Source organism: Salvia splendens, chromosome 10, assembly GCF_004379255.2.
Source record: "Salvia splendens isolate huo1 chromosome 10, SspV2, whole genome shotgun sequence".
Lineage (NCBI taxonomy): Eukaryota > Viridiplantae > Streptophyta > Magnoliopsida > Lamiales > Lamiaceae > Salvia > Salvia splendens.
The window spans coordinates 13,476,129-13,503,758 of record NC_056041.1 but is presented as its reverse complement, the minus strand read 5'-3'; the positions used below and the strand labels follow the sequence as shown (position 1 = coordinate 13,503,758).

Sequence of the window (27,630 nt, the reverse complement as noted above, 5' to 3'; positions counted from 1 at the left end):
CGGTTGTCATGACTAATATCATGAGACTATCCATCTAGGATTAAGTTGTGTGATTATTTTAGTTGGAGGGGAGGCTATGACTAATTATCATGAGACTATCCATCTAGAATTAAGTTGAAGGGTTCAATTTTATGAACCAAACATGATACTCCCTCCGTTCCATGTTAATAGAGTCATTTTTCTATTTTGGGAAGTTCCAAGTTAATTGAGTCATTTCTATTTTTAGCAAAAAGTAATTCTTCTTTTTACTTTATTCTCTCTTCATCTCTCTTACTTTACTCTCTCTTACTTTTTTCACCATCCATTTAACACACTATTCTTAAACTCCGTGCCGAAAAGAAATGCCTCTATTAACAAGGAACGGAGGGAGTACATATTTAATCATGAGATTTAATCTTGCCAACCGAACACCCCCCGTAGAGTATTAAAGAAAGCGTACAAAACCAACGGGTCGCAGCGCGGAGTTGTGGTGACCTTGAGGTCACGGGTTCAAATCCCGCCACCCACTGGAAGACTTTCGGCCTTAATCCGCAAGTCCGGTCGAGCAGTATTAGTCGGATTCTGCCAAAAGGCGGATTCAGTACATCTGGTTTTAAACCAAAACGGCCTTAATCCGCATCGGATTCTGCCAAAAGGCGGATTCAGTACACCTGGTTTTAAACCAAAACGGTCTTAATCCGCAAGCCCGGTCGAGCAGTATTAGTCGGATTCTGCCAAAAGGCAGATTCAGTACACTTGGTTTTAAACCAACAAAAAAACGTGCAAACACTGTCCTGTGTAGAGTAGTACATTATGCCTGTCAAGTTGTACATTTTACTCTTGACCTTTTTTTTCGCGCAGGAGTTCATTTTCGAACTATATTTTTGTTGATTTATGCAACATATATGTATTTATGAATTACACAAATAATATCTTAAAATTTTATAATACAACTACATAAAAAGAGTGAGTTGAGGGGACTCAAAAGTCATTCGAGTTTTTAAAAAATTAAAATTGTGAATCAATCATACACCATGAGAAAGAGAATGTACAAATAATTGAGTCAATTTTGGCATATTTGAGTTATGTTAAATCTAAATGTCTAATTGGAGCTCAAATTATAAGTTCTTGTCAAGCTCGAAAATAATTTATTCTACTTTAAATTATAAAATAGTGCGCATGTATAAGTAGAAATTTTATAGCTTGTCTATAAATATAGTACTTTATCCATTAAAAATAGAAACTACTCAAAAATAAAAACTTTTTAAATTTTTAATTTTTTATGTGAATCCCTCAATCTACTTATGCTACTTCTATTATGTTGTCTCTTTCTCACTTTTATTTTATCTAATTTTCTTTTCTTATCTCTTTATTTATCAATTGTGCATTGAAAGATTTAAAATCACGCCGTTTCAAAAGTTTTCATTTTTCAAGAACAGAGGTACTAGTATTTTATATTAATACTCCATCCGTCCCCAAAAAGTATGCACTTTGGATTCAACATGGATCTTAATGTAAAATTGGTAAATAAGAGAGAAGTTGAGAGAAAAAATATTAAAGTATTGTTAGTGGAGAATGAGTCTCACCTCAATAGAGAAAAATGACTTTTCAAAATTAGAAAGTGCATATTCTTGTGGGACGGATTAAAAAAAAAAGATTGCATATTCTTGTGGGATGGGGGAATATAATATTTAGTGTTGTTTACAAGCTTTTGCATTATAGGATTTCGTATGTAATCGTGTAGCAAAAATTAATTATTGACTAAACAAAGTTACTCTTTTCAATTACATATTGAAAATCTCAGTAGCATATAGTAGTACTTGCATATATTCAGTTTGAACTTATAAGAATTTACTGCATTTTTTTTCCATTTGAAACGTGGAAAACAGTGCACTGTTTTATCGACCTTATTGGAATATCAAGAAAACGTGTAATAATTCTCAACTTTGTAGGAATATTCTTACTATAGTGTACTTGTAACCACATCAAAGTTAGTAAATATAAGTACGTAGCTAGATTATTTTTGTAGGTCATCATTAAGATTTCCAATAGAAATCTTTGATCGAGTGATTGAGAAATCAATTAAAAAAATAAAGACAAATTACTGTGACCTTTCACATGTTATTCATAATTACTAATATATTAAACAAAATGTGAGTGATCTCTATACATTTAGTGTATGAATTGTTTCAAAACTAAACTCATAGTAGTACAAAATAAAAACCTTACGATTTACAGTGGACTGGTAGATTTCTTAGTTCTTACAACGAATCATTTTCTAAATGATTTTTTTACGGAAGATGATTTTGACAAAGTTTCTAATTACTTCATTCTTTATTTCTATTTTAGAGGATTATAAGAAAAAGATCATAATCCTATTTTTTGTTCTTATTTCGAGTCAGATTTTGGATCCTAAAAAAGGTGTCCAATTTCTACATGTGATTGGTGGTATTAGTCTATCTAATATTTTATTATAAAATATTAATTATTAATTGACTTAGAAACATTCATGAAAATTGGAAATATATGGAACTCGAAATATGAAATTATGTTGGATCAAATAAATTTTCACGCTATTGCCATATCAATCCTTTATCGTGCATATTATACATCCAGTAATGTACATGCCCGAACAATGATTGTATACACACATGATACATTAGAAAATTAAAATACCAAATTAATCATGATAAAGGAACCGTATTATTATAAAATTTAAAACCCAATCGAAAGAGGTGACTTTTGTCTTTTGGTACAAAACTCTGTTTCTTTTTTATTGATCGTCAAAACACACATGTCAAGCCTAGGTGAAAACTGAAAACGATAAACAATCTATTATCTGTATAGATAGATAAATAGATAAACACAAAACAAAATTATTTAAAAGCCAACATATTTGAGAGGAACGATCGCAATCAATCCATAAACAAAGGCAGTTGTAATTAATTATTGAAACAGATTTCGTGGTCCTAAAAAATAGGGCTTTTCAATCGGGCCCATTTTGCTATTTGTAGCCCGTATTTATGGAAAATTTGGCCCGAGTATTTGAGGCAGAAGCGGAAGTGTCTGAAAAGGGGAAAGATAAAGGAAGTAATCAACACCACAAATTCATGTTTTGTGTGATCATTTGAAACTCTCTCTTAAATTTTTGGAGCGTTGATGAGAGAGAGGAAAAGGGAAACGAGGTGGAGTCAGAAAAGCATTGGCTTTACATAGGAAGTCTTCGAGAATAAGAATTAAGAAATCTCTTTTTTTTTTCTTTCTTTCTTGTGGAGTATATTATTCATTTGTAAAATTGTATTGTGTTTTTGTTGCTTGGCCTTATTAGTTTACTGTGTTTATGAAATTTACTTGGAAAAGGAAAAGTTAAAACACACCAAATAGGCAAACAGTCTCTGTTTTAGGCTTTACTTTAGCTTTTGTCCTTTTATCAGTGCAAAATGTTTGAAGAAATCGGCAATGTTTCCTTCCTTGTTCCTATTATTTGAAATTTGTACACTGAGTACTTTCTTTATACCATATTTTTCTATAGATAAATAAATATAAGTTTAAAGATTGCATCACATTAGACTCGAAACCCGAACCTGAGACGTTTAGTCTCAGACATTACCACTCTAATACTAGAACAACTCATACACACTTTCTCATTGGCGGACACAAGTGGAGGGATGGAAGGGCTTAAGCCCTCCCCAACAAGATTTTTTTCATCTTTTTCTATTTATAAATTTTTTGAAAATTAATGATAACAGTTTTAAGCCCTTCCAAAGCCAATATAATTGCAGACTAAATTACTGGAACTGAATAATGTGAAGGGGCTGGACAAATTTTGAGGATCGAAAATTTGCAAAAGATAATGAAAGAAGAAAATGGCTGACGAAACTTTGGGGAGGAAGTTAGTGATATAATATTACTATATTAGGTATTGAAAGTCACATTTAAAAAGTACTGTACCGTTTTGAGCTCCAATTAATGTTCTCTTATAAAATAAAATTGATTATGAAATTTATCCTAAGTTATAAATTTTGACCAATGAAAACTTCCTTAATTCCTTTTGCTATGTTGCATAAATTGTTAAACTTATTTCAAATATACGAGTAGCTAAAATGCATAACAAAGATTTTTTCTAATTTTCCAAGTTCTTTCACAACACTTCCTTTAATTCCTTTAGCTATTTTAAATTTATGATGGGTTGGACTAGTGTATATGATTTTTTATGATACAAGTATTACTTTTTCATATATACTAGTATATAATATGAGCCCGACTCAAGACAGGTGAAGCATTTTTTTAGACACGATACTTAAGAAATTGATGTGTTAAATGTTAAAAGTGGAAAGAGTAAAAAGTAAGAGATGAAATAAAATAAGAGAGATGAAAAAAGAATAAAGTATAAGAGAAGATAAAATTTTTGCCAAAAAAAGTAAATGACTTAACTACTTTGAGACAATAAAAAAAAGAATACGACACAATTACCTTGGAACAGAGGAGTATAATATAATAAAAATATACTCCATCAATTTACTAGAAATAAAAATTCTTTCATTTAAAAACCATTTCTTAAAAACAGAAACTTTTCATTTTAGAAAATGGACACACAAGCCACTAACACTAATTTCCCTATATTTTTCTCCGCCTCTATCATATTTTATCAAATTTTTTATTTTTTTTTTCATTTTTTTACTTTACCAATTTTGCATTAAAACTCATACCATATTCAGAATTTCTATTTTTAGTAAATGAAAGGAGTATATGATTAAGCCCCTACTATTAATATTTCCTGCGTCCGCCACTGCACTTTCTATATATCTTTTCATAGTGGAAGGCCTTGTTGAAGTAAAACAAATTATATACACTATTATAGTGACATCTCTCTATCTCTATTTACATTTTACACTGATGATAACCTAAGTCAATTATTACCAATCTAACTCGCCTTCATCTAAATACCAGATCACATATTGTTGGAAAGATCACTTTAGGTGTCCCAAGTATATTGGGAAAAGAAAGTGTGGAGTCTCAAGAATATTGGAAAGAGTCACTTTAGAGTTTCAAGAAATATAACATTAATATTGTTATAGTTCCAATTGTTTAGTTCCTAGGTACATTACTTCTATAGTCCTATAAATAGGGATGTACTATGTATCAACAAAACAATTCAAATCAATCAAAATGTAGTCTTCAAGAGTTCTTCAATTTTATTTTTCGCATTTTACTTTTCAACATGGTATCAGAGCAGCTAACGATCCTTCGTTAGTTTGTTCAAAACCCAAAAAAAAAAAATTGGTTGAATGTGTTCATCCTATACCCCAAAATCTAAAAAAAAAAATTAACCAAAATTCAAGCATTCTCTGCCGAAAATATCAATTTTCAGCCACAAAAAAAAAATATTTATCCCAACCAACACCATCAACAACATTCTACCCTACTCCAAATCAATTCCAAGTTCCTATGATGTTTTGAGAGAAACGGGACTGCCAAGAACGTCGGGCAATGGCTGCCCGAACTGATCCGGACAGCAGCTCCAGCAGACAGCAGCAACGGGGCGACCTCGGCGAGCTCCAGCAGCGGCTGGACGCCCTCGCGACTCCAGCGCTGGAAACTCCGGTTGACGGTGACTCCAGCAGCCGCTGCTCAGCTCCAGCCGATGGCGAACGGTATCAGGGATAGACGACGGCGCAAACTGCAAGCAATGGAAACCCCGACAACAGCAACGTGATGATGGCCTCTCTTGTCAAAGCTGCTGAGGAGCCAACGGAGCACTAGCGCCGATAAGGAGATGGCAACGAGCCCGAGATCTGGAGAAAAATCTGTATTCAAGGAACGTCCGGCCGAGGGGGAGAGGAAGTATCTGACCGAACGATTCCTCTCAAATCTATGTTGGCCAAGAAGGCCAAAGATCTGATGAGAGGGAGCGAAACCTACAGATGACGAACCCACACGCCAATGCCTGGAGGCTGGAATGAATCTCGAAGATGCAAAGAGAGGCGATAGAGCAGTGATGCATTCTGAGCAGGATCGGAGAAGACGAGTGTATAACGAAGGATAGGTGTAAGGGCACCTGGTTGAATGCTGAGAAGAGAGCAGCGAAAGCAGCCCGTAGAATATGGGCCGCTGAGAAGGGTGAGGCAGTGATCGAGCATATGCAGTCGAGAAAGCTACGGAGCTAAGAGCCGGCGATAGGGCAGATGCGGCAAAGCAAGTTGTTACCGAGAAGATGCCGCTGACTGTGAGGAACTGCGAAGTTTGGCTGCGACTCGTCGAAGATGGCCATGCCTGATGAGAGAGGAGAAGCTAATTAATAGCATCCAACCGCGGTGGAGATGGCAGCGCGAGAAGCATAGGTTGGCGGCTGGGGAGGAGATGCACTAAATAGCCAACCAATGCTTCCATGGATGGAGGAAAAGGCTCCAAGGGAGCAGCCCTGTTGGAGAAGGCCGAGCAGAAAAATGGCAGCATGTTAGTCATCTATCCTCGAATCAAGGAGAGAATCGCAGAGAAAGAGGCGGAGCAGCCAGCCAGCATCTGCGCGGCGAGGGGGAGAGAGATGGCATCGCCACACAGCTACTGTGAATGCCATGGTGGGAATAAAACCTTCGAAGTAGCCATCGTCAAATCCCATCAAGAATTCTGGTGGCAGAATAAGACGATGGTTAGTGGGAATGAAAGCCGGAGAAGATCGATACGATGACCGCAGGAATGGCGGTGAATACTCTCGTAGCAGCAAGTTGCTATAACCGAGAAGAGTCTTTGGAGAAAGGAAATTATTGATTACATCGGGAAGTAGGGCCAGAATAGCTGCCGGAAATGGAGCTGCTGGCGGCAAAGTCAGGTTGGCCCGTGAGGGAAAGCAGAGAGCACTCCAGCCTATTTCAAGATGAAAAGGATTGGCAATCACCGACGCACATGCCTGTCGAAGGAGGCCCGAGCCCAAACTGAACGAATAACAGAGAGGAGGCCGAAATACCTCCACCCAGAAAGAAAGAAGGAAGATAAGTCAAACTGCTGACAATGTCAAGACAAGGGAGATGGCGCGGATGATTCCGCGTTCGGAAATCAGATGGCATGGCCATCATCAATCGGAGAAGTTCAGAGAGAAGGGTGTAGCCGTAGGTTGCTGTTGGTCTTCTCAATTGAGCATTTCCAGGAAAAGAAAATAATTGGGCCTACTATTTGGGCTCAAGAAGGGAAACAATGAAAAGTATTTGGGCTCATGAATTTGAGCTGGAATGGGACTTTGGTCCTCCAAAATTAAAGTAGCTCCTTGATATGAGCAAAAACTATCAGAATTAGCTTCTCGACACGAGTAAAAACTGTCAGTAAGAAAAAAGCTCCTCGACACGAGTCAAAACTGTCTGAATGAACTCCTCGACAAGAGTTAAAACTGTCTGAATGAGCTCCTCGACACGAGTAAAAACTGTCAGTCAGAAAAAAAATGATTTGGCTCCTAGATACGAGCAAAAACTATCTAAATGGCTCCTGGATACGAGCTAAAACTATCTAAGATGGCTCCTAGATACGAGCAAAAACTATCTAAGATAGCTCCTTGACACGAGTTAAAAATGTCAATAAAAAATTGAAGAGCTCTATGACACGAGTTAAAACTGTCAACAAAAAATTGAAGAAGCTCCTTGAAATGAGTTTAAACTTTCAATGATGAAGAGCTCCTTGATATGAGTATAAACTATCAATGAAGAAGTGAAGAAGCTCTATGATACGAGCATAAACTATCAATGATGAACTGAAGGAACTCTATGATACGAGTATAAACTGTCAATGAAAATTGAAGAACTCCTTAATACGAGTATAAACTATTTATCAAAGTGAAGATCGTGCAAGTTAAGTTTCGAAAAAACTCGATACTTAACTTGAGGGGGAGTGTTGGAAAGATCACTTTAGGTGTCCCAAGTATATTGGGAAAAGAAAGTGTGGAGTCTCAAGAATATTGGAAAGAGTCACTTTAGAGTTTCAAGGAATATAACATTAATAGTGTTATAGTTCCAATTGTTTAGTTCCTAGGTACATTACTTCTCTAGTCCTATAAATAGGGATGTACTATGTATCAACAAAACAATTCAAATCAATCAAAATGTAGTCTTCAAGAGTTCTTCAATTTTATTTTCTGCATTTTACTTTTCAACACATATATAGATATATTCTCCTCATAGTATTGTAAAAACCACGCATACTCTTATACATATATACCATAATTTATATAACTATTTGCATATTAATAATACAGCTCTTTGATCATGCATATACCTATACAGATATATAATCAAATATAGCATTGTGCATTTGATATACAGTATACAGCGAAACGTAAAATAGAATAATAACATAAAATTATATAAAGGTGATCTGAATTCACTAGTACTAATCTTTTCTCTTTTTTTATCTAAAGTAATTCATAAACATTTCAAGAGCAAAGTTGATTGATTTTGTAGTCAAATTACATTAAAGAACATGAGTACTCATTCATATATAGAATTATTTAGAGTTGCACTTTATCGTCACTCATCTTATAAGGTTTCTTAACGTGTGATTAGAGAATCATTGTAGGCACATAAATAAATAATAATAAAAGACTCGGCTTATAATATGATAAAATTTCATATATATAACATCCTAGCTACACACACACATGTATTTTATAGCTTGAAAAACGTAACAAACAAAACCCAACATTCATGATACCAGTGTACATGCGTAGACATACGTTTTACAAGAGAAGAAGGGATTCATCAATACTATATATATATTTGTGACACACTAATTAACTATATAGATTCACATTACATAGGAGTATATATATATATATTATAAGATGATGTGGGTGGAGATATTGAGTTTAAATATTAGTTAGGAATGAGTTTGAAAGGAGGCTTGACGAAAGAAGGCGAAGGATCATATCTTCCATAATCATTTGTTTTCACTTTTAGAACTCTTCCATGAATCTCACTCTCTTCATCGTGCCTTACTGCCTCCCACGATTCCAAATCCTGCCAATTTTTCCTCAATATTATATTACAAACAAGCATATACATGTCTATAATATTATCTTGTGATCTTATCATAATTTTTAAGTGTTTCATCCATGTCTCAGCTTTTTTCCTTCAATTACAATTTCTAGTGCTTCGATTTATTTGTACAATTATTAATTAGAGTTAATAGATTGTTTAAATTTTAAAACTACTTTAGGGTGTTTAAATCTTTAAAATTTTAGTACTTCACTGATAAATGTTATTTGGATCAATTATGACTATAATATTATATTCATGTTAAAATTGTGGTATAGTAGATATAGTAAATACTACTGCCGTAGTAGGTCGAGAAGAGAATAGAATAAATTTGGAACCAATCCCTAGATAGAATTCAACCAATTTCAAAATATTAATTTGTCAACGTTTCATCAATCAGTTTAGAAAGTATTTAGGTAAGTTTCTGTCGTCTTTTAATTCGTCATTTGTCCTAAATAAGAAGAGATTTCATTTTAAAGGAACCTACATAAGAATAAATATTCAGTGATTTGGACTATTCAACCAATCATAATTGCAGAAATCACTTCTTTCATCTTTTTTTTTTCTCTATTACACTGTATCTTGGATCACTGATTTTTTCTCCAAAATCAGACACTAAAACGTAACTCAAATATTACCACTCATTTAAAAATTAAAAGTAACTGCAGAGATTATTACCTCATAACTTGTGCTCACTATATTTGACAACACCGATTTACGAACTCGGCCTACATGAAATATTTTTAGCAAATAACATTAATATCAAAACACAGAAAAAAATATAATCCAATCCATGCATGGTAGAGAAATGAGAATAATTAAATATACACAAAGAAAAATATATGAATTCATCCATAGATATTAAATTACCTGCAAAAGAAGTGGAAAAAAGAGCTGCAGAAATGATGAGGAAAAGGAGGCTGATTTTCTTGTAGCTCATTATGTTCTTCTTCAATTCTTCATCAACAAACTTTTTCTGTTTCTTTTCTCTCAGTGCAGAGAAGAGGGGGAGTTTCTCTTTTGGCTGCTCTATTTAAATGCAAACCAATAGAAATAGTGAAATTGATTAATTTATTTATTCTTCCATAACAGTACGTTACATCATATTTAACGCAGATAAACTGGAATTATGTTCTAAAGGAGCAATTTTTCAGCCTTTTGATTTTTAAAATTGGGGAAAATAGGCATAAAGTTGAGGGACAGCATTTTGTTGTTGTTGGGGCACTAAGTCTAATTAGTAGTTAGTGGAGAGATGATAAATTATTATAATCCAAACATGGAGTATTATGGTTTGACAACTTTATGTGTAACGCTCATTTTTCAAGTTTCGAATAATGTTATAAAGTTTAGCGCATTTAATTTACCTTTCAATTTCTGTTGTTAAGTCCTAATTGAAATGTATGGTTTTGTATTAGGTCCTCATAGATGTTATTATCTTGTAATTGGGTATTTTTAGGAAGATAATAGTAGCATTTAAATTTTAAATAGTCATAGTAAACTCGATCTTTGGAATAAATGTCTAAAATGGGAAATGAAGTGTACCAGTAAACTTCAAATCATATCATGCAAATTGCCATTCAAATATGTGACGAAATCAAGCATTATTGGACACTGTAAAGGTGCACTATCGGCGAATAATGTATTTCTTGGCAATTAATTTAATTAATTCATCAATCCCTATATGTCTTTTGATAAAGTTCATTGTAGGTTTGATGCATGGCATGTTCAAGTATTATCCAAACGGCAGGAAAAAATATTGAATGTGCATTAATGCGAAAAATGATCATCGGATAATTACTGATTAATGTCATCGAATTATTCTTTGAGTAATTTTAGTTTTCAAAATCATGCATATTGTACACAGAATTTCCCATTATTTGCTCATTTTATTATTCATTTCTAAAATCACCGTCTAAACAAATTGAAACTCTTAACGCAAATGAAGGTGACCGAGTTGATGTATCAATTACTACGTACTTTACATGACTACATGGCTGTTTAAATATTGTTATATATTTAAGTGAATAATACTGATACGTTTATTATTCTACATATCTTGCATTATTATTTAATTGCATTATTTAGTTAGATATTTAGGGATTGCATATCTTTTTCATATCTTTTGTCTTGCTCATTAAGTTAGTATCCCTATTATAAATAGGGCTATTATTATTCTCATTAATCAATCAATGAAATAATCGTTTATCGTCTTTCTTGTTTTCTTTATCGTTTTTCTGCAAACCCTAGTTGTCGACGGGATTTCGCCTCCCGGGACTTCTAATCTATCTTCCGCCATCGCGTTAAGGAGAATATCCTTAACAAATTGGTGCTCTCATTGAGAGCTCATGGCCGAAGTCAATCTTCGTTCATGGACGGAGGTATCGCAAGTATCCGAAGACTTGCAATTGAATTCAATAGCTGCAAAGTTGGAGCATATTCTCGCTAGGTTCGCCCGACTCGAGTCCCGATTGGTTGAGCATGAGCGCAGGGTAGCAGCAACACTCCCTCCGTTGAAACCCGAACCTGATCCACCCGATGCTTTGCAATGGCGGCAACCGCAACAACCGGAGATGCAGGATTGGCGGTGGCAACAACACCAGCCCCACATGCAGCCGGTCCAGATGCGACGTCCAACAGGCTGGGACCCACCCAGCTACAGCTGCACACAGACCTTCCACGCTGGTTATCAACAATGGCAGCCGAATTACCATCCGCCGGAAGTGCAGCCAACGTACCAGCCACCGCAGTTCAACCGATCGCTGAGCCCCTGCACGATGTCGCTGCCTGCCATTGCCCAGCCACGATCCGGTTCAACGCACCTGCCTCAACAGTCCAGGGAGCTTATTGATTCGGGGCAGCCGCGATATCTTAACGATATAACCAACCTCTTGGTTCGATCGCCCTCTCCTGCCCAACTTGCTGCCGTAAATGATTACAACGAGAACAGTGATGATGAAAATATAGCAGCGGAGAACATTGATAATACTCCCACAATGGTATTGAGTGAGGATATTCCCGAAGTCATTAACGATGTTTCTAACAATGCTACTCGCAATGATGGTGTTACTCTTGATGTTCTAGACGACGAGCCCTGTAAAGAGATCCTTGTGAACGAAAATATGATGCCTCAAGTGCTTGTTGAGGCATATGATGACAAGATTGGTGATGGAATTATTGTTCCAACACATAGTGAATTGGAGATAAAATATGATACAGAGACGTTGTTTGAGGAGAATGTTGTCAGCTATGCGGATATCTGTATTCACGTTAAGAGCCTATCTAATAGAATTATTGGAGCAACAAATATTAAGAGCTCAAGATCCCATATAAATATTATGTTCACCGGCATAATTGAATCAGGGTGCCAGTCTAGCAAGCAAAGTTGTTTCCATTATCGGCACCGACCGTGCACGTTTGATCCAGGAGGGGAGGTCTCGCCAAAGCTGTTGTTTTGGACTCTCCTCATTGTGTCGTGGTTCCCACCTTGAGGACAAGGTGGATTTTAACCGCGGGGGAGTTGATACGTTTATTATTCTACATATCTTGCATTATTATTTAATTGCATTATTTAGTTAGATATTTAGGGATTGCATATCTTTTTCATATCTTTTGTCTTGCTCATTAAGTTAGTATCCCTATTATAAATAGGGCTATTATTATTCTCATTAATCAATCAATGAAATAATCGTTTATCGTCTTTCTTGTTTTCTTTATCGTTTTTCTGCAAACCCTAGTTGTCGACGGGATTTCGCCTCCCGGGACTTCTAATCTATCTTCCGCCATCGCGTTAAGGAGAATATCCTTAACAAATACACACCTTCTCCGTCCTCAAACAATTACCTTTTTTAAAATAAATTTTTTTTACAGTCAGTCCGTCCCTCAGAATTAGTTCATTTTCCCACTTAACCAAATTCTCACTCATATAATCTAGTAGAATATGAAAGTCTGGGTACCAACCAAATTATGCTCTCAATTCATTCAAATTCTCACTCATCCTAACAAATTATACATTGTTTAAAATACTAGTATTTAATAAGATACTAGTGCCTTTCTTTATTCCTCCACAAAACTCAACCCATATAATAGAACATTTTTAATTTCCAACTTTAAGTGGGTGTTTGTGGACAAATTAGGTAGGGTCAAAAATGGCTTTTGAGGAAGACTTGGAAGATTAGTGGGTTTCATTCATCATCCAAGAAGACAAAAACAATCCACCAAATGCCACTCCAAAAGACAATCGTGGATAATACAGATCCAAAGCACTATCTCTCTTCTTAATTAATTAATCAAAGTACAATTTATTTATTATAATCAGTCACTTCTTTTCTATCTCTTTTTGACAAAAAAGTGGTGTTAGGAAGTTTGGACATCTCCCCTCAAAACCAAGTAATCCCATACACGACCTAATAAAACCCTCCATTATCTCCAACTTTATTACTATTTCACAATTATTGGTTGTGTTAAGATCACTTTTTCTTTGCTAACCAACTTTATTTCTTCTTTTAATAGATAAAGCAGCCTATCTTTGTAATTTATATAGGAGAATTCTCACACCTCTGTTGATAGGAAATGATATAAATCCACTATATGAATGCATGTGAAATGGACTTCTTCCGTATCAACAATCGACTTTCTACCGTACATTGATAAGTAATGCAACAAACATCCTATAGCAAGACGATACTAAGTGTCAAGTGTATTTTCCAACATTAAACATGGATGATACCATGTTTGTCCATCCAAATTGAAGACTTTAAGATGCAGATCGAGTTGGTTATGTAGGCGACGTTGTTGATGCCAAAATTACCGATATGAAAATTGTGTCGCAATTGCGCAAAATCGCACGGTGTTTACGATGATATTTGGACACCAGGTATCGTTTCGAGGGCGAAAAAGTTATTTTTCATTTTCTAGTTTCGTGGTATTTCATTTTCAATGTTTCCTAACCATTAAATAGTAGGAGTAGGTTTCATTGTTTTGACGTCCGATTTGTATTAATAGATATTTGTTCATTTTAGGAAACTATAATTTCTCTAATTACTCTCTAATTTATCCATTCTTTATGTGTTTTGCATCACTTTAACTTCTTATTAATTAAATTAATGCACAAATTTATTAAAAACTAAAAGCGAAATGCGCTAAAGTTCAAGTAACATTTGGTATTAGTTTTATTTTTAATAAATTAATAAGCACTTCATCCTAAAAACTATAAAAATATGTTTAATATGTTAAACCGAATAAATTATAAAGTAAGAGAAAGAATAAAATATTAATAGTAAATAAATAGAAAATAAAATAGGAGACATTATCTTCATTTTCAAAAACCCTAAGAGACAAATTGGGTTTAAGTATTTTTATCAATTAAATTGAAAACATCAAAATTTGACATAAGCCCCAACAAATGAAAACACAAATCTTGTGAATCAAGCGAGAGAAAATTGCATTGCAATTCAAAGAACACTTGTACATGCATAGAACTATGCCAGAATATGACTATTTTATCCCTGTCTATATAGTTGCTAGGAAATTCAATTAATTTCACATATACATAGTATATAACAACACTCTGCATCCCAACAGATCTTTAATACATCTGTCACATTTTCTTGCCTTTCTACACTATATACCAGAGAAAAGCACTTCCTCCTGCAAAAAAATATATACTCCATATAAGTTTGAGATCAACAAGGGCTAAATAAAAATTTTCAAGAAAGTAGTAAATACTAAGGATAGACTGGGGATGCTAGAAAACTTACTTGGAAAATTTTACCGAGCGTTTTCAGTGCACGAGCCCGTTTTCTCAGAACATCCTTGGAAGCACTGTTATCTCTGAGAACCTGATGTATAGAATTTCCGAAAGTCAAGACAAGGAAAGAATCCATAACTGAGAGTTGGGAATGATTTTAACATACAACGAGGGCAAGAAACTTACTGCTTGGCTTACGTGAGATAAGGTCGTCTCAATATCCACCACGTTCATTTGCCAGAAGGAAACAAAGATAGCGTCCTTGATGTTTTCTGCTGTTTTCAGCTTCTTCTCGTTCTTGACCTGCTCCTCATTGCACTTTTTCCATTCCTCGCGTAGATGGATGTAGGCGATAGCAGCTGAGGCGAAGAGAGGGGAACGAGAGCTAGAGCTCATCATATAATAAAGAAATGAACAGAAATGTGAAACTTGAAGTTGATGTGTATTGGCACCTTGAGCTGCTGCAGACTGCGTGTTTCTCGTGTGTTGTTTATCCCTCACCCATTCTGCTAGAAATGGGACTTTCATGTAGCGCTTCCCCTTCCCGATTTGTCGTGCAGCTTGCCTTCTGTATATGTATCCAATGGTATGCAACAGCACCTTGCCAAAAGCTAAAAAAGTGGCATTAAATGAGCGAAATAGCATAATTGTCCAATTTTGCTAATCTGCAGTTAATAGATGTGAATCACTTTTGAAAAATAAAACACGTCCATAAACTAAAAAGACATACCGGCTTGACAGAGACGTTTGGACTCCAATTTTGCTGTTTCAACAAAAGCATCTCTTTCGCCTTTGATGTATGGCTCGAGACGATCTATCAGAAGCTTTACGAGCTTCTCTTCCCTCTCCTCTTGCATTGTCTTAATGTGAAGAGGCGGAAATGTCTCAACTAAGTATCCATGTGAAAAATGAAAAATCATTGCACAAATTAAGAAAAAGGACTAAGCAAACCTTCATTATCTTCTCGAGTTTGGGTTTTTGAACCTCGGGGGGTTCATCTGGATCAAATTCAGCAGGCGTCAAAGAAAGCAATCTAAGCTGCCCGACATGATTCTCAAACATCTCATTTCCAAACATCATCCCAAATAGAACTGTAGGCTCAACCATCGAGTCCCTAAAAGCAAAATTCATAAGTTAAGAACTGATTATTTCATGTTTAATTTGCACAAGGTCTGGCTAAACCAGAGGAAAAAAACATGATAGACCATATCATTCTAACGAGCACTTAAGTGAAATACTTACATAACATAACGAATAATGCTGGTTACGGATCATTTAAGCAAATCTGACTTGATAAATTTCCTGATTTTGAAAAAGTTTTAGCTATGATTATTTTAAGTTGTTTCTATGTATGGTCTCAAGAATATTTACATTGTATTTCTAATACATTTATCTTTGGCACAAGTTAGCCGGGCTGCAAACAAGGAATCTAGAAGGAGTTTCAGTTACAACATAAAAACTTCAAATATTCAGTTTCTTCGATAAAATTCAAACACGTGCATTTGTATATAAGAGACTTACTTCATTACTCCATCTTTCCCACATCTATCATATGCTTCTCGTTGCACAGGGTTGCTTAGTATCTGATAAGCCTCTCCCAGTGCCTATTCAGAAGAAACATAGCTATAAAGAAAAAAGCAACAAACTAGAAGTTGGGAATGTCAAGAATAGCTTACGCATCCAATCCAAGACACACTATGACAATAAACTCAAAAAAAGTTCCATAACAGAAAGAGAAATAAAGAAAACCATGAAAGGTTGTGAATACAATTTTGGTTAAAAATCCCATATCAGAAACTACTTGCAATGTGATTTGTTCAAACAAGGAACACACTTTATATAACAGAAACAGCAAGACACGAATATGAAGAAGAAACACAGACACTTACTGAAACTGACATTGCATAGATATTTGAAATCTTTTAACTCTGAGATTGGATTTGTTGACACTGAAACAAATTCCTAATGCCATATACCAAATGTTTCTTTGGCGGCTTATATCAGCAGATTTTGGAAGGAGTTCGCATCATGTCAAACTATATGCAACATCAGACGACCAAACGCATATATATAAATGAAAAAGCCAGTTCCCTTACATTGAAATCTTTGGCTGCTGCCTCAGGATCTCCATGATCTTTATCAGGATGTACATTTCTTGCCTAAGAATAAAAAAATAGAAGTCAGAAATCGAAACAAGCCCCAAAAGTTCCAAAGTAAACGAAACAATGTTACTGTTAAAACTATATGTTAGAGCTGAAGAATAGTAATGCAATAGTATTTAATAACAAGAACAGATATATACCAATATACTGCAAACATAAACATACATCAGAATGTCTGGTATTGGTCATTTTGATCATATTTTCAAGAAAAAATGAACATAATCATGGTCTCTCTATTTGTGCATATGCATCTGAACTAGCCAATTAACCAAATCTTGAAATAGCAAACTTAAGAGGAAAAAAAAGAACAAAACCTTCAAAATCTTTAACCCCTTAACAAAAACATGGATAATACAACTGTAATAATCACAAAAATGTACTCCATAAAAAAGGATAAGACTAGATAAAGATGAATATAGATATATAGTGTAAATAGATATAAAATATAAAAATATTATTGTAGGGAAACCTTTTGGTAGTAAGCCTTGCTGATATCTTCATCAGAGGCATCAACTCCAACTCCCAGCTTTTCATAATACTCTTTGTCCTCAGCCATGTTTTCCATTTAACTATAAAACCTACTAAATAATTAATTAAAAAAATAATAATCTAAAATTTTTATCCAGCAAAACCAAAGAACTATAGAATATATACATGATATGATACATATGTATAAACCAAACACTCTGCTGCTTAGCTTTTTTCAGCTAATTAAAGCAAAAAAAAAAAGATAGAGAGAGACTCCATAGAATGTGTTCCTTTAAGAAAAGATAAAAAAAAAAAAGAAAAAACGAATAAATGCAAAGAGTTTGAAGCAGGGCATCAATGGGAGGCGCAGGATTCAGGAGAAGCAAAAAACGACGTGAAAATAGAGAGAGAAACCTCACGTGATGGGACATTGAAACGAAGAATTCCGGTTGAATTTGAGGTTCCTCGAAATTCGGTTGTTGAGGTGAATATTTTGGGATAATTCAAGATCTGATTTTTTTGAAGATGATCAGATTGCTATATGTTGCGATAAATTGATTGAGTGCATATGTTTGTGTGTATCTATATACGCGTAACAACTCAAACTACCAATCAAATAAAGAAATTTATTCTATTAAAGGATTTGGTATTAATTAAAACCTATCTTAACCTAAATTATAAAAAATTATTATATTTAGTACTTTCTCGTTATATATAGAAACTTATATTTATTGAAATTAGTGCGGAAAAATAGAAAACTTTTAATTATGGAAAGGATATACGGAGTACTATTATATAATAAATGGAGTATATTGTAAATCAGAGAAAATTGAATGAAAATATAGAAAGATAATATTGCTATTGCATAAGGGTAATGAAATCGGATGAACTAAATTATGAAGGCCGTGTTTATAATGAATGATACACAAAATTCCTGGGCGTATACTAATCTACAATCTACTACGTACATGGTAAAGTCTATATAAGTATTTTGTAACAAACTTCAATTTTCAACTTAGGAAAATATAAAATTTAATCTTCTTGTCCTTATACTAGTATTATTTTTATTATTGTTAAATTTTTATATCGTTAAACTTATTAATAAATCTATACATTTTTGAGAGAGTCAAAATCATAACTCCACTGACACCCATTTCTCTTTGCGAAAAGTACTTGGAGTTCGTACAGTACAACGTAATTAAGTACTATATGGATTTCGAATTTTATATTTTAATTTCAAATTTAATAGTAGTATTTTCCTATTGTAAAAGTATTTGATTTTGGAATCAAGCAAATATGAAATTGAAATTCAATTCGTATTAATAATTCCAAATATCTACAAGATTTGACACCTTAAGTCCTTAATACACATGCAAGCATTGCATATTTGCATACAGACAATCTTCACATAAAACTACACACACTGAATGAATGGTTAAAATGGTCGAGGGATGATGAAATCATTATTCTAGATGGGGACAATTTATTTTTAAAGCGGGTTGTATAATTATATATTTCATATTTGAAAGGGTTGTATAAGTATATACTATTTCATATTTGAAATATTGAAAGAAAAATTTCATATAACTTGTTTTGATAATAGGAGCTATTTTTCAATAATTTACACAAAAATATAAACTGTTTATCATAATATTAGATTTTTTTTTGTTCAGGCTTAAGCCTCTTGTGGTTTGAATGTGTGTCAGCAGCCATTGTCTATGATCTATCCACTAATAGTTAATTATAGTATTTGGGAATTGTGGATACCATATAATTGTGTTAATTTTTATGTTTTTTTTTATATTGTTTCTCATTGTATGTGTGTTTCTCATAGTATGTGTGTACAACTGTGTTTATTCAATTGTTGCGTCTGCATTGTGTATATATAGTTTCTGTATGTTGTCGGTGTGTGTTTGAGATATGCCAAAGTTTACATATATTCGCACAAAAAAATTCAAAATATATTGAAAATAATTTCAAATTGAATACAATTTCATGGAGTATAAATTACTAGTACTTAATTTTACTGAATAAAACATTTGAATTTAAAATAGTACTCCCTTTGTCTAACTGAAGACAGTATAATTTTCCTTTTAGTTTGTCTCAATAATATAACTTATTAATAAAAATAGAAATATAGTATTTATCTCTATTTTATTATATCCCTTACTTTATTCTCTCTATTTAACACACAAACTAAAATTACATAAAATTTGTATCTCCGCTTAACATACAAATCCAATTCCATATAATTTCAAATTCAACACAGTTTCAGTCGCATAGTATATGATATAGATATGATTAAATTTTTAAATGTGATAAACGAACTTTCTTTTTAGGACAGCTCGAGTAGAATATAGTAATATAACTACTACTAGTATTTTTTAGTTTAAGACTATGACTATGTTATGGAGTGTTAATATTATACTCCAAGACTATTAAATTAATTATAGCACAATAAAAATAAAAATATCGTAGCAAGTGTAACGAGTCAACTATATTATGGTCTATGGAGTGTTAATATTATTCCGACTATTATACTAAAGCACCACAAAAATAAAAATATCGTAGCAAGTGTAATGAGTCAAGTAAGGAGTCGATGTCGCCAGCTATAAGATTTTATTGAATTTGAAGGGTTATGTGACATTTTTATCGTTACGTGGAAAACAATCAAACTGCACTCACTTGTTGACATATATTCTCTCTATTTTTCTAAAGGATAATATTCTTATTACAGCATGCATGTGAGCATTGCTTTCATATGTCAATTTAAAATTTATAGTAGAATTTTTTAAAAAAAAAGGAAAAAAAGAAGAGATAAGTTTCAATGGGCTTTCACCAATGGCCAAAATTTTGGACCCAATTTAAATGTTTTTTGTAAAAATATTTCCCTAATGGCTTAAATGGATAAGACAATTAAAGGCCCAATAAATATAAATGTGTTAATTTGGATTGTTGAGATTCCAATACAAAGTTAGCCTGGGTTCGTTAATAAAATTATTGGACATGCACCTAAAGTGTTGCGAAAGTGGGCGTAGTTTAGAATCAATAATTAAAATTTCATGTTAAGGTGATGATAAACATAACATAATCCTCATTTTACTCATTATAGATTTTCATTTACAAAATAATTATAATAATAAATTAAAATACAACCAAATCAGTACTAATGAATTGCAAGTCCTGATTTTAAATTGGGAAAATTTCTGCTAATATCACAAAGTTTTATTAAATTATACTAGTATGTTATGTGCTTTTTGAAATAAAAATGAGACCATAATGTCAACCACAATTGCATGTATCATCCACCGAAATAAGGGAGAAAATGGAGCTGAGTTTCGCGTCCATATTTGATTTAAATGTGATACAACTAAATAGATCAAAGTGTTGTATAGACCATAAACATTTCATAAAATTATTCTGATTTTGTAACCATGATATTAATTAGGTTTGTAAGTGGCGACGGCGCAATTTGTCAGAGAAACCATAGGTGTTTGCTTTGAAAACCAACTGAAGTCATTACTTGCGTTTTGATAAAGCGACAACTCTAGAAATAGATTTAAGGTGCAATAAAAGAGAAAAAAAACAATTGTACTAGTATCTATCAGAGTAATTTTTGTTCGATAAACAAAAAATCTAATTATTCTTTTTTGCCTATGTAAATGACCTATAATTCATAGCATCTTACTTAATTATTTGTGTTTTATCAATGCAAGTTGGCTGATTTTCTATCGAGTTTGCAATAAAAGAATTAACAAAGCGAATAGTGCAAAAACTGCATTGAAATTCTACTTCTAATCGAATTCACAGGTAATTAACGTACGTTTTCTCTCTATTTAATCTCAATATATGTTAGTGCGTGTTGTGTGTGTTTTATAGTAGTATAAATATAATAAAGGGAACATCATTTTTGGTCCACGAACTTTGCCAAAGTATCAATTTAGGTCCGTGAACTTTGAAAATATCATTTTAAGTCCGTGAACTTTGAGTTAGTATCATTTGAGGTACTTTTTACTATTTCCAAGTTTTTTTGGACGAAAATACCCTCAATACCTTAAAGTGTATATATTTTTAATAAATTTATCATATATTCATATTTTTTTATAAATATCTTTACAATATATTTTTGACAAATTTTCTAAATATAATTTGACCTTAAATATTATCACTTAATTTTGTGACATGCAAGTATAATTGCTTCTTCAATTTTTATATTAATTTTTTTAAAAAAAATGAATAAAGAACATTCTTTAATAATAAAAATCGAATAAAGATCTTTTTATAAATATCTTTACAATATATTTTTGACAAATTTTCTAAATACAATTTGACCTTCAATATTATCATTTAATTTTGTGACATGCAAGAAAATATCTTTATTCAATTTTTTATTATTAAAGAAAAGTTCTTTATTCAATTAAAAAAAAATTAATATAAAAAATTGAAGAAGCAATTTTACTTGCATGTCACAAAATTAAGTGATAATATTTAAGGCCAAATTATGTTTAGAAAATTTGTCAAAAATATATTGTAAAGATATTTATAAAAAATTATGAGTATATGATAAATTTATTAAAAATATATACACTTTAAGGTATTGAGGGTATTTTCGTCCAAAAAAACTTGAAAATAGTAAAAAGTACCTCAAATGATGCTAACTCAAAGTTCACGGACCTAAAATGATATTTTCAAAGTTCACAGACCTAAAATGATACTCTGACAAAGTTCGTGGACCAAAAATGATGCTCCCTCAATATAATATTAGTAATATAGCAACAGTGATACTGATTAGAATGATTAACTGTTTGTGGCTAAGAAAACAGAATCCGATTCTTCAATTATGTCAGTTTATCATGAAATTTTTTTGTTAATATTCCCTAAAGTTCTTTTGTTTCTATTTTGAGACATGCGTGGTGCATATTATAGCAATAAATTGAACTATTCGATTTTATTTTTATATAAGTAAAATAATGAAAAAAATAAGAGCGCACTTGATAGGAAATTAATAGAGTTGTAACAGATCATTTTCAGTAATTTTTCCGAACTTACCAAAAAAATTCACTTCCTGATCCCATAGTTTGGATTCCTCTTCCTGCAAAAAATTCACCTAACATCCTCAATATCCACAACACTGCATAATCTTCCTTTAGTATTAAGTCTCTGTGCAAAATGAAAATTAGAAATCGAAAAAGATTTTGATTCATTCTACACTAAGCAAGATTCATCCATTGATTTTCAACATCAATTTTCTTATAAAATTTTAAAAGTATAAAATATTGGGTAATAATTTTGAATTAAGTGCATAGAACTCCTCTCTCTTCACTAATCCTTCTAGACTCCATATTTTTTTGGGTATCATAAAATCGAAAAGTATTGTGTGGTCACATGCTACGTACCCCTAATCTCTTATTTATAAAAAATCATTCTTGCATTACCTTTTTCATATATAAAACTCACAACAAAAGAGCATCACAATTTAATTTGAATAAAATGTCATTGAATATTACTTCATCCGTCCCTGATTAATTGTCACTCTTTAACCGAACACGAGTTTTAAAAAATGTAAAGAAAAGTTGGTTGAAAAGTTAGTAGAATGTGAGATCCATTTTTTATATTGGTTTTATAATCAAATGTGAGTGAAGTGAGTTAGTAGATTGTGAGATCTACTTATCATTTATGGTAAAAATGAGCTGTGATAATTATTGAGGGACGAACCGAAATGGAAAAGAGTGACAATTAATCGGAGACGAGGAAGTATATTACATAGACTTATATATGTGTATAGCTGTCAGTATTAAATAGGTTTGATAATTTAAATGCCGAAGGTCTAAGGTGAGAATAGAATAAACCGAAAGGCTTCATAATGGAATTGTTTTCTCTGAATCAAGCTTTGTTTAATTTAATTTATTATTATAATTACAACTTAGAATTTTCATACGTTGTTTGCAAAAATACTTTTTTCACATCGGACTTTTATTATTCCACGGGGCTTGGAGTTCATTTATTTTTTTAATGTATAATCAATTTTATCTATAGGATGACCATCGATCAACTAAGGTGGATTTAAAAATTAGTGATAAAGTGGATTCAAAATTTTTAAAACACAATTGTTTAGGACTTGATATTGTTATACACACGAAAAGGATGAATTATCATATTATATAGTTGTGGAATAATGGTTCCTATTCAACGTAGAACGATGCATTACATAAAAAGTTAGTCAAAAGAAAAACATGTTTAATTTAATCGCCTTTTTGTATATTAATGTTTTGATTTTTGGTCTATAATAATAATAATAATAATAATAATAATAATAATAATAATAATAATAATAATAATAATAATAACTAAGACTAATTAAAGGTTAAAGTTGCATTAGCATGGATTAGTGGCTGGCTTTGTTTTATCATAAATAAAACTTTAGGGGATGCATCATATCTCTATCTCGTCTCTCAATGCAAGAATATATCACACAAAAGATCACTCACATTGGTAACTCGTTTATTAAAAATCAAGTAAATACTAATTGAGGCTGACCCATTCTTGAGATTAATTGTACACAACAAATCAAGAAATAATAATAAATTAATAATTGTAATTAATATTCAAGTATTTTTACATATATTGTTAAATACTCCCCCGCCATTCGGAATTGAGTTGATGGTTATTTATTTATTTTTCATCAATATTCTAACTACCAGAATTATTTAGAGGCAAAATCCAAATTACTATTTCATTTTAATTAGCTACCAATATAAAATTTTAATTCACAACATTGAATCGAAAAAATAATAATATTTACACTTTAAGAAGTGTATAGGCAGCTAGCTACCGCTTAGGATCAATCTATTATGATATCCGATTTAGTAGGCAATTCATCAAACATCTTTATGGGAAATGAAATCCCCTTTGTAATAATCGAGTGTATAGTATCATAACCCTTTATCTACAACTACAATAACTTTTTACTCTTTAGGAAAATCAAGCTGTTGCCCAATTTCTCAATCTCCATATATCTTTATTTTCTCAATTCCTACTTTAGAGTTGCACCCACTATTTTTGCAATTTCAGGCTCACATCCAAATTATTTTCTGTTTAATGTCCTAACATTAATTGTCACGCTGTTTTGACTTAGCTGGATGATTTCTAATTGTAGAGATAAGTTGTCTTGTGATATTTTCATGCGATAAAAAAAAAGACTTTAACTTTGCTTTAGCTTTCTTTCTTGTCTCTGTCTACCCTCACTTGATAGTTTTCTTCCTCTTTTTGTGTTTCCTCAAGATATTCACCTAATTTAGATTCAAGATGACTTTAAATAAATCACTACTACTACTTATGAACATGGAAGCTAGAGACATGCCTAAAATAGTATAATCATGCATGGGATTCTCATTGTGATCAACTGAACTAACACATATGATAAAATGCCCTTTATTGCTTTTCGATCTTTACTATTCATTTGTTAGTGTAAGATACATTTCTCTTATGAGTTTATTTATTTGAGTGTCAGACGCCCTTCAACGATCGATACATCTATCGGTCCTTTTAAGAAGGCTCTAAGTCAAAGATATTTTTTGGTTTCGGGTCTCTAGTGTCCCAACAATTTTGAAATGGATGATTATAACACAAGATTCTCTCATTTCATGTCTACAATCAATACATCTTTGACACGTGTACCGGCATTTTGGTAATTTTGGGGTTGCTTTGCCTTAGATTGGTAAGGCTTGACCGACCACCTTACATAGTACTCAATGCAAAGGTTAGGGAAAAAGGTAAGCCACACATGGCTTCCCACATACAAGATTGTGCCTATATGGCAGCCTTTCTCTTCTTACAAATGCTTATTTGCTTTTCCACGTATATATATACGTATGAAATCCAATTGTACAAGTGGCTCAGATTTTTTTCTTTCAACCATAGCATATATTTGGACACATTTTATTAATTTCTCTTTTTCTTGAGACATCAATATTCTTGTAGATCCATATTGGAATCTTAAGCATACGTATTCATTTTTCCCTCCACAAGAAAAAAAGTTACTATCATTTTCTCATTTCTCATTGGGAAATGTACTAAGTATATCTATACGTTTCATCTCAAATCTTTCGATTTTTTCTCATGTATCATGTAATGTATACTTCGACAGACGAGCTAGAAAGAACATAACATAACAAGATTCCCAATGTCGATTTTAAAAATTACGGGGGAGGACAGAATTTTGTTTTAATTAAATTTGTTGCCATCCTAATTTATTAATTGAATTCTTTTTTCACTAATAAGTTTGGAAGGAAAAACTATCCGACACGACATTAGTTTTCCTTTTTTCCTCTTTGATGTGCCTTGAGTGGTTAGTGCTTGTCAATTTTTTGAAATATGATATGATGGGTTACTATGTTTTCTTGCCATCAATTGATGATGCAACACTATTTAAAATACTCCCATCTTTTACTTTTTGAGTTCCACTTGTTATGTGACAAGAGTTCTATTTACTTGGGTTAAATTACCAAAAGCATGAAAATACATCATGAGATCTAAAGGTGAAATATATATCTTCTTTAACTTTTAATTCTTTTTCAATTTTGGGATTTTCTTTTGATCAAGTGACCTTTCTTGTCAATTACTGAACTCATGCCAAGAAAAGGTAATTATCAGTTACCTTGTGAGAAATCTTCCAATTTTCTAGGATTTTAATAAAAGCTTTTTTATTCCATCGTTACTAGCTAGGTAGCTGGTAAATATACCGTAGTAATAACTATAAAAAGAGATAAAGTCATATCAAAGCAAAGGGTGAGTTTAATTGTTAAAATGGAGGATGTATGATGAAGAAAATGGAAATATTAAAGCAAGTGGTGTGGAATAAATTAAATGAGTACAAATATTGATTGATATGTACTAGTACTAGTATAGTTTAGTACTATAGGTAACGTGTCGAAATATAGATCTAACAAAAACATGCATGCACGTATACCTTTAACAAAAGTGGGACAAATTGGAAAATTAATGCAAACTCGATTTAGAAATTCATGTATGATAAGTTTTCTTATTTTGCAAGATAGATTTGATTATTTAGTTGGTTTAATTTATAAATAAATATGCGTATTATCCCATGCTACGCCATATAAATAAATTTATTATACATATAATGTTAATATCGGTTACTCGAGTAATCGAGTTGTTAGAGCTAAGCTTTCTTGTTAAATGTATACAATATTAGTATTAGTTTGTAACAATACCTCATGAATTAAAATGATTGCATATTTCCATTATTACACTCTAACATGAAAGTGTCCACCATTCTCGGGCGCTCACACACATTAAGGTACATTCTATGATTTATTTATTACCTTAAATCTAGACCAAAAAGAATAATTTAATTTAATTTAATTAATCTTTGATTCCCACTAAACACATGAAATTAAAGTAAAAAATAATTAATTAAACTACAGCCTCCCACATATCCCAGGGGACACTCAAATTCATGTTGGCACGAGGTAAATCTGATTTATCTTTTATTCGAATGAATTAGATATATTCACAGACCACGATGTGAGATTTATGAGTTGGGTTTAATTAATTAATTATCATAAGACAGACTCTGTTTTGTCATTGTACTAAAAGTGCTTGTCTCTGCACGTGCGAATTGTACTCTGCAGATTTCCCACCTCCCCTAAAATATTAACTTTATTAATATTTATAGTACTATTTTACTCAAAAAAATTACTACTACTAAATAAATGGATGTATTGAATAAGTAGTATGATTTAACTATTAATAATGTCGGTGTTACCGGCTTGCGCTAGATCTGTTGAATCACATGTAATTTTCATGAGTGGTACTGTAAATTAAAATTATATAAATAGATTCGTTTTATTTTTCCTTTTTTCTTTTTAAAAGTGATTTTAATGGAGTACTACTATAGATTAAATTTGATTTTTTAGTTTATAAAAAAAATAGTTATGGATTGTTAATTTAACTTGATGGATTTTATTTAAATAGAATGTAGGATGGTATCTTTCAAAATATTAGGTACACATTTTTGTCTATAATACTGTAGAAAATAATATTAAGAGAGCGAGAAAGTGTTCTTAACTCTTAAAACAAGACGTTGGAATCTTTATAAGCATCTAGAAAATGACACCCTAACTTTCTGGAATTAATAAATCGTAATATAGTTTGACAAATTTCTTAATTTATGACGATGTCTTTTTTTTATTTTGTTGAAGAAGTCGTAATCCCATTACCTTTCGTTCTCTTCCTA

The 27,630-nt window shown here is 32.3% G+C and overlaps 2 protein-coding genes across 8 annotated transcripts; both read right to left on the bottom strand.

Annotated features, from left to right (window-relative positions):
• Positions 1-8,644: 8,644 nt before the first annotated feature.
• On the bottom strand, positions 8,645-10,047 carry LOC121750777 (protein CASPARIAN STRIP INTEGRITY FACTOR 1-like). Its single transcript, XM_042145382.1, has 3 exons — positions 9,867-10,047; positions 9,675-9,724; positions 8,645-8,978 (listed from the first exon to the last, which is right to left on the bottom strand). Exons 1-3 carry the CDS (start codon positions 9,934-9,936, stop codon positions 8,835-8,837), a joined length of 264 nt encoding a protein of 87 aa, XP_042001316.1. The 5' UTR covers positions 9,937-10,047; the 3' UTR covers positions 8,645-8,834.
• Positions 10,048-14,412: 4,365 nt separating this feature from the next.
• Positions 14,413-17,946, bottom strand: LOC121753103 (chaperone protein dnaJ 10-like). Of its 7 annotated transcripts, none has more exons than XM_042148275.1 (10): positions 17,792-17,933; positions 17,374-17,473; positions 16,839-16,901; positions 16,264-16,346; positions 15,694-15,856; positions 15,473-15,602; positions 15,195-15,353; positions 14,929-15,101; positions 14,753-14,833; positions 14,413-14,642 (listed from the first exon to the last, which is right to left on the bottom strand). In XM_042148275.1, the coding sequence occupies exons 2-10, from the start codon at positions 17,467-17,469 to the stop codon at positions 14,616-14,618; spliced, it is 975 nt and encodes a 324-aa protein (XP_042004209.1). In that variant the 5' UTR covers positions 17,470-17,473; positions 17,792-17,933; the 3' UTR covers positions 14,413-14,615. The 7 variants fall into 7 exon arrangements, with proteins under 7 accessions (XP_042004209.1, XP_042004211.1, XP_042004212.1 ...); XM_042148277.1 differs by having other exon boundaries at positions 17,374-17,485; positions 17,792-17,926; XM_042148278.1 differs by having other exon boundaries at positions 17,374-17,482; positions 17,792-17,926.
• Between the last annotated feature and the right edge of the window lie 9,684 nt (positions 17,947-27,630).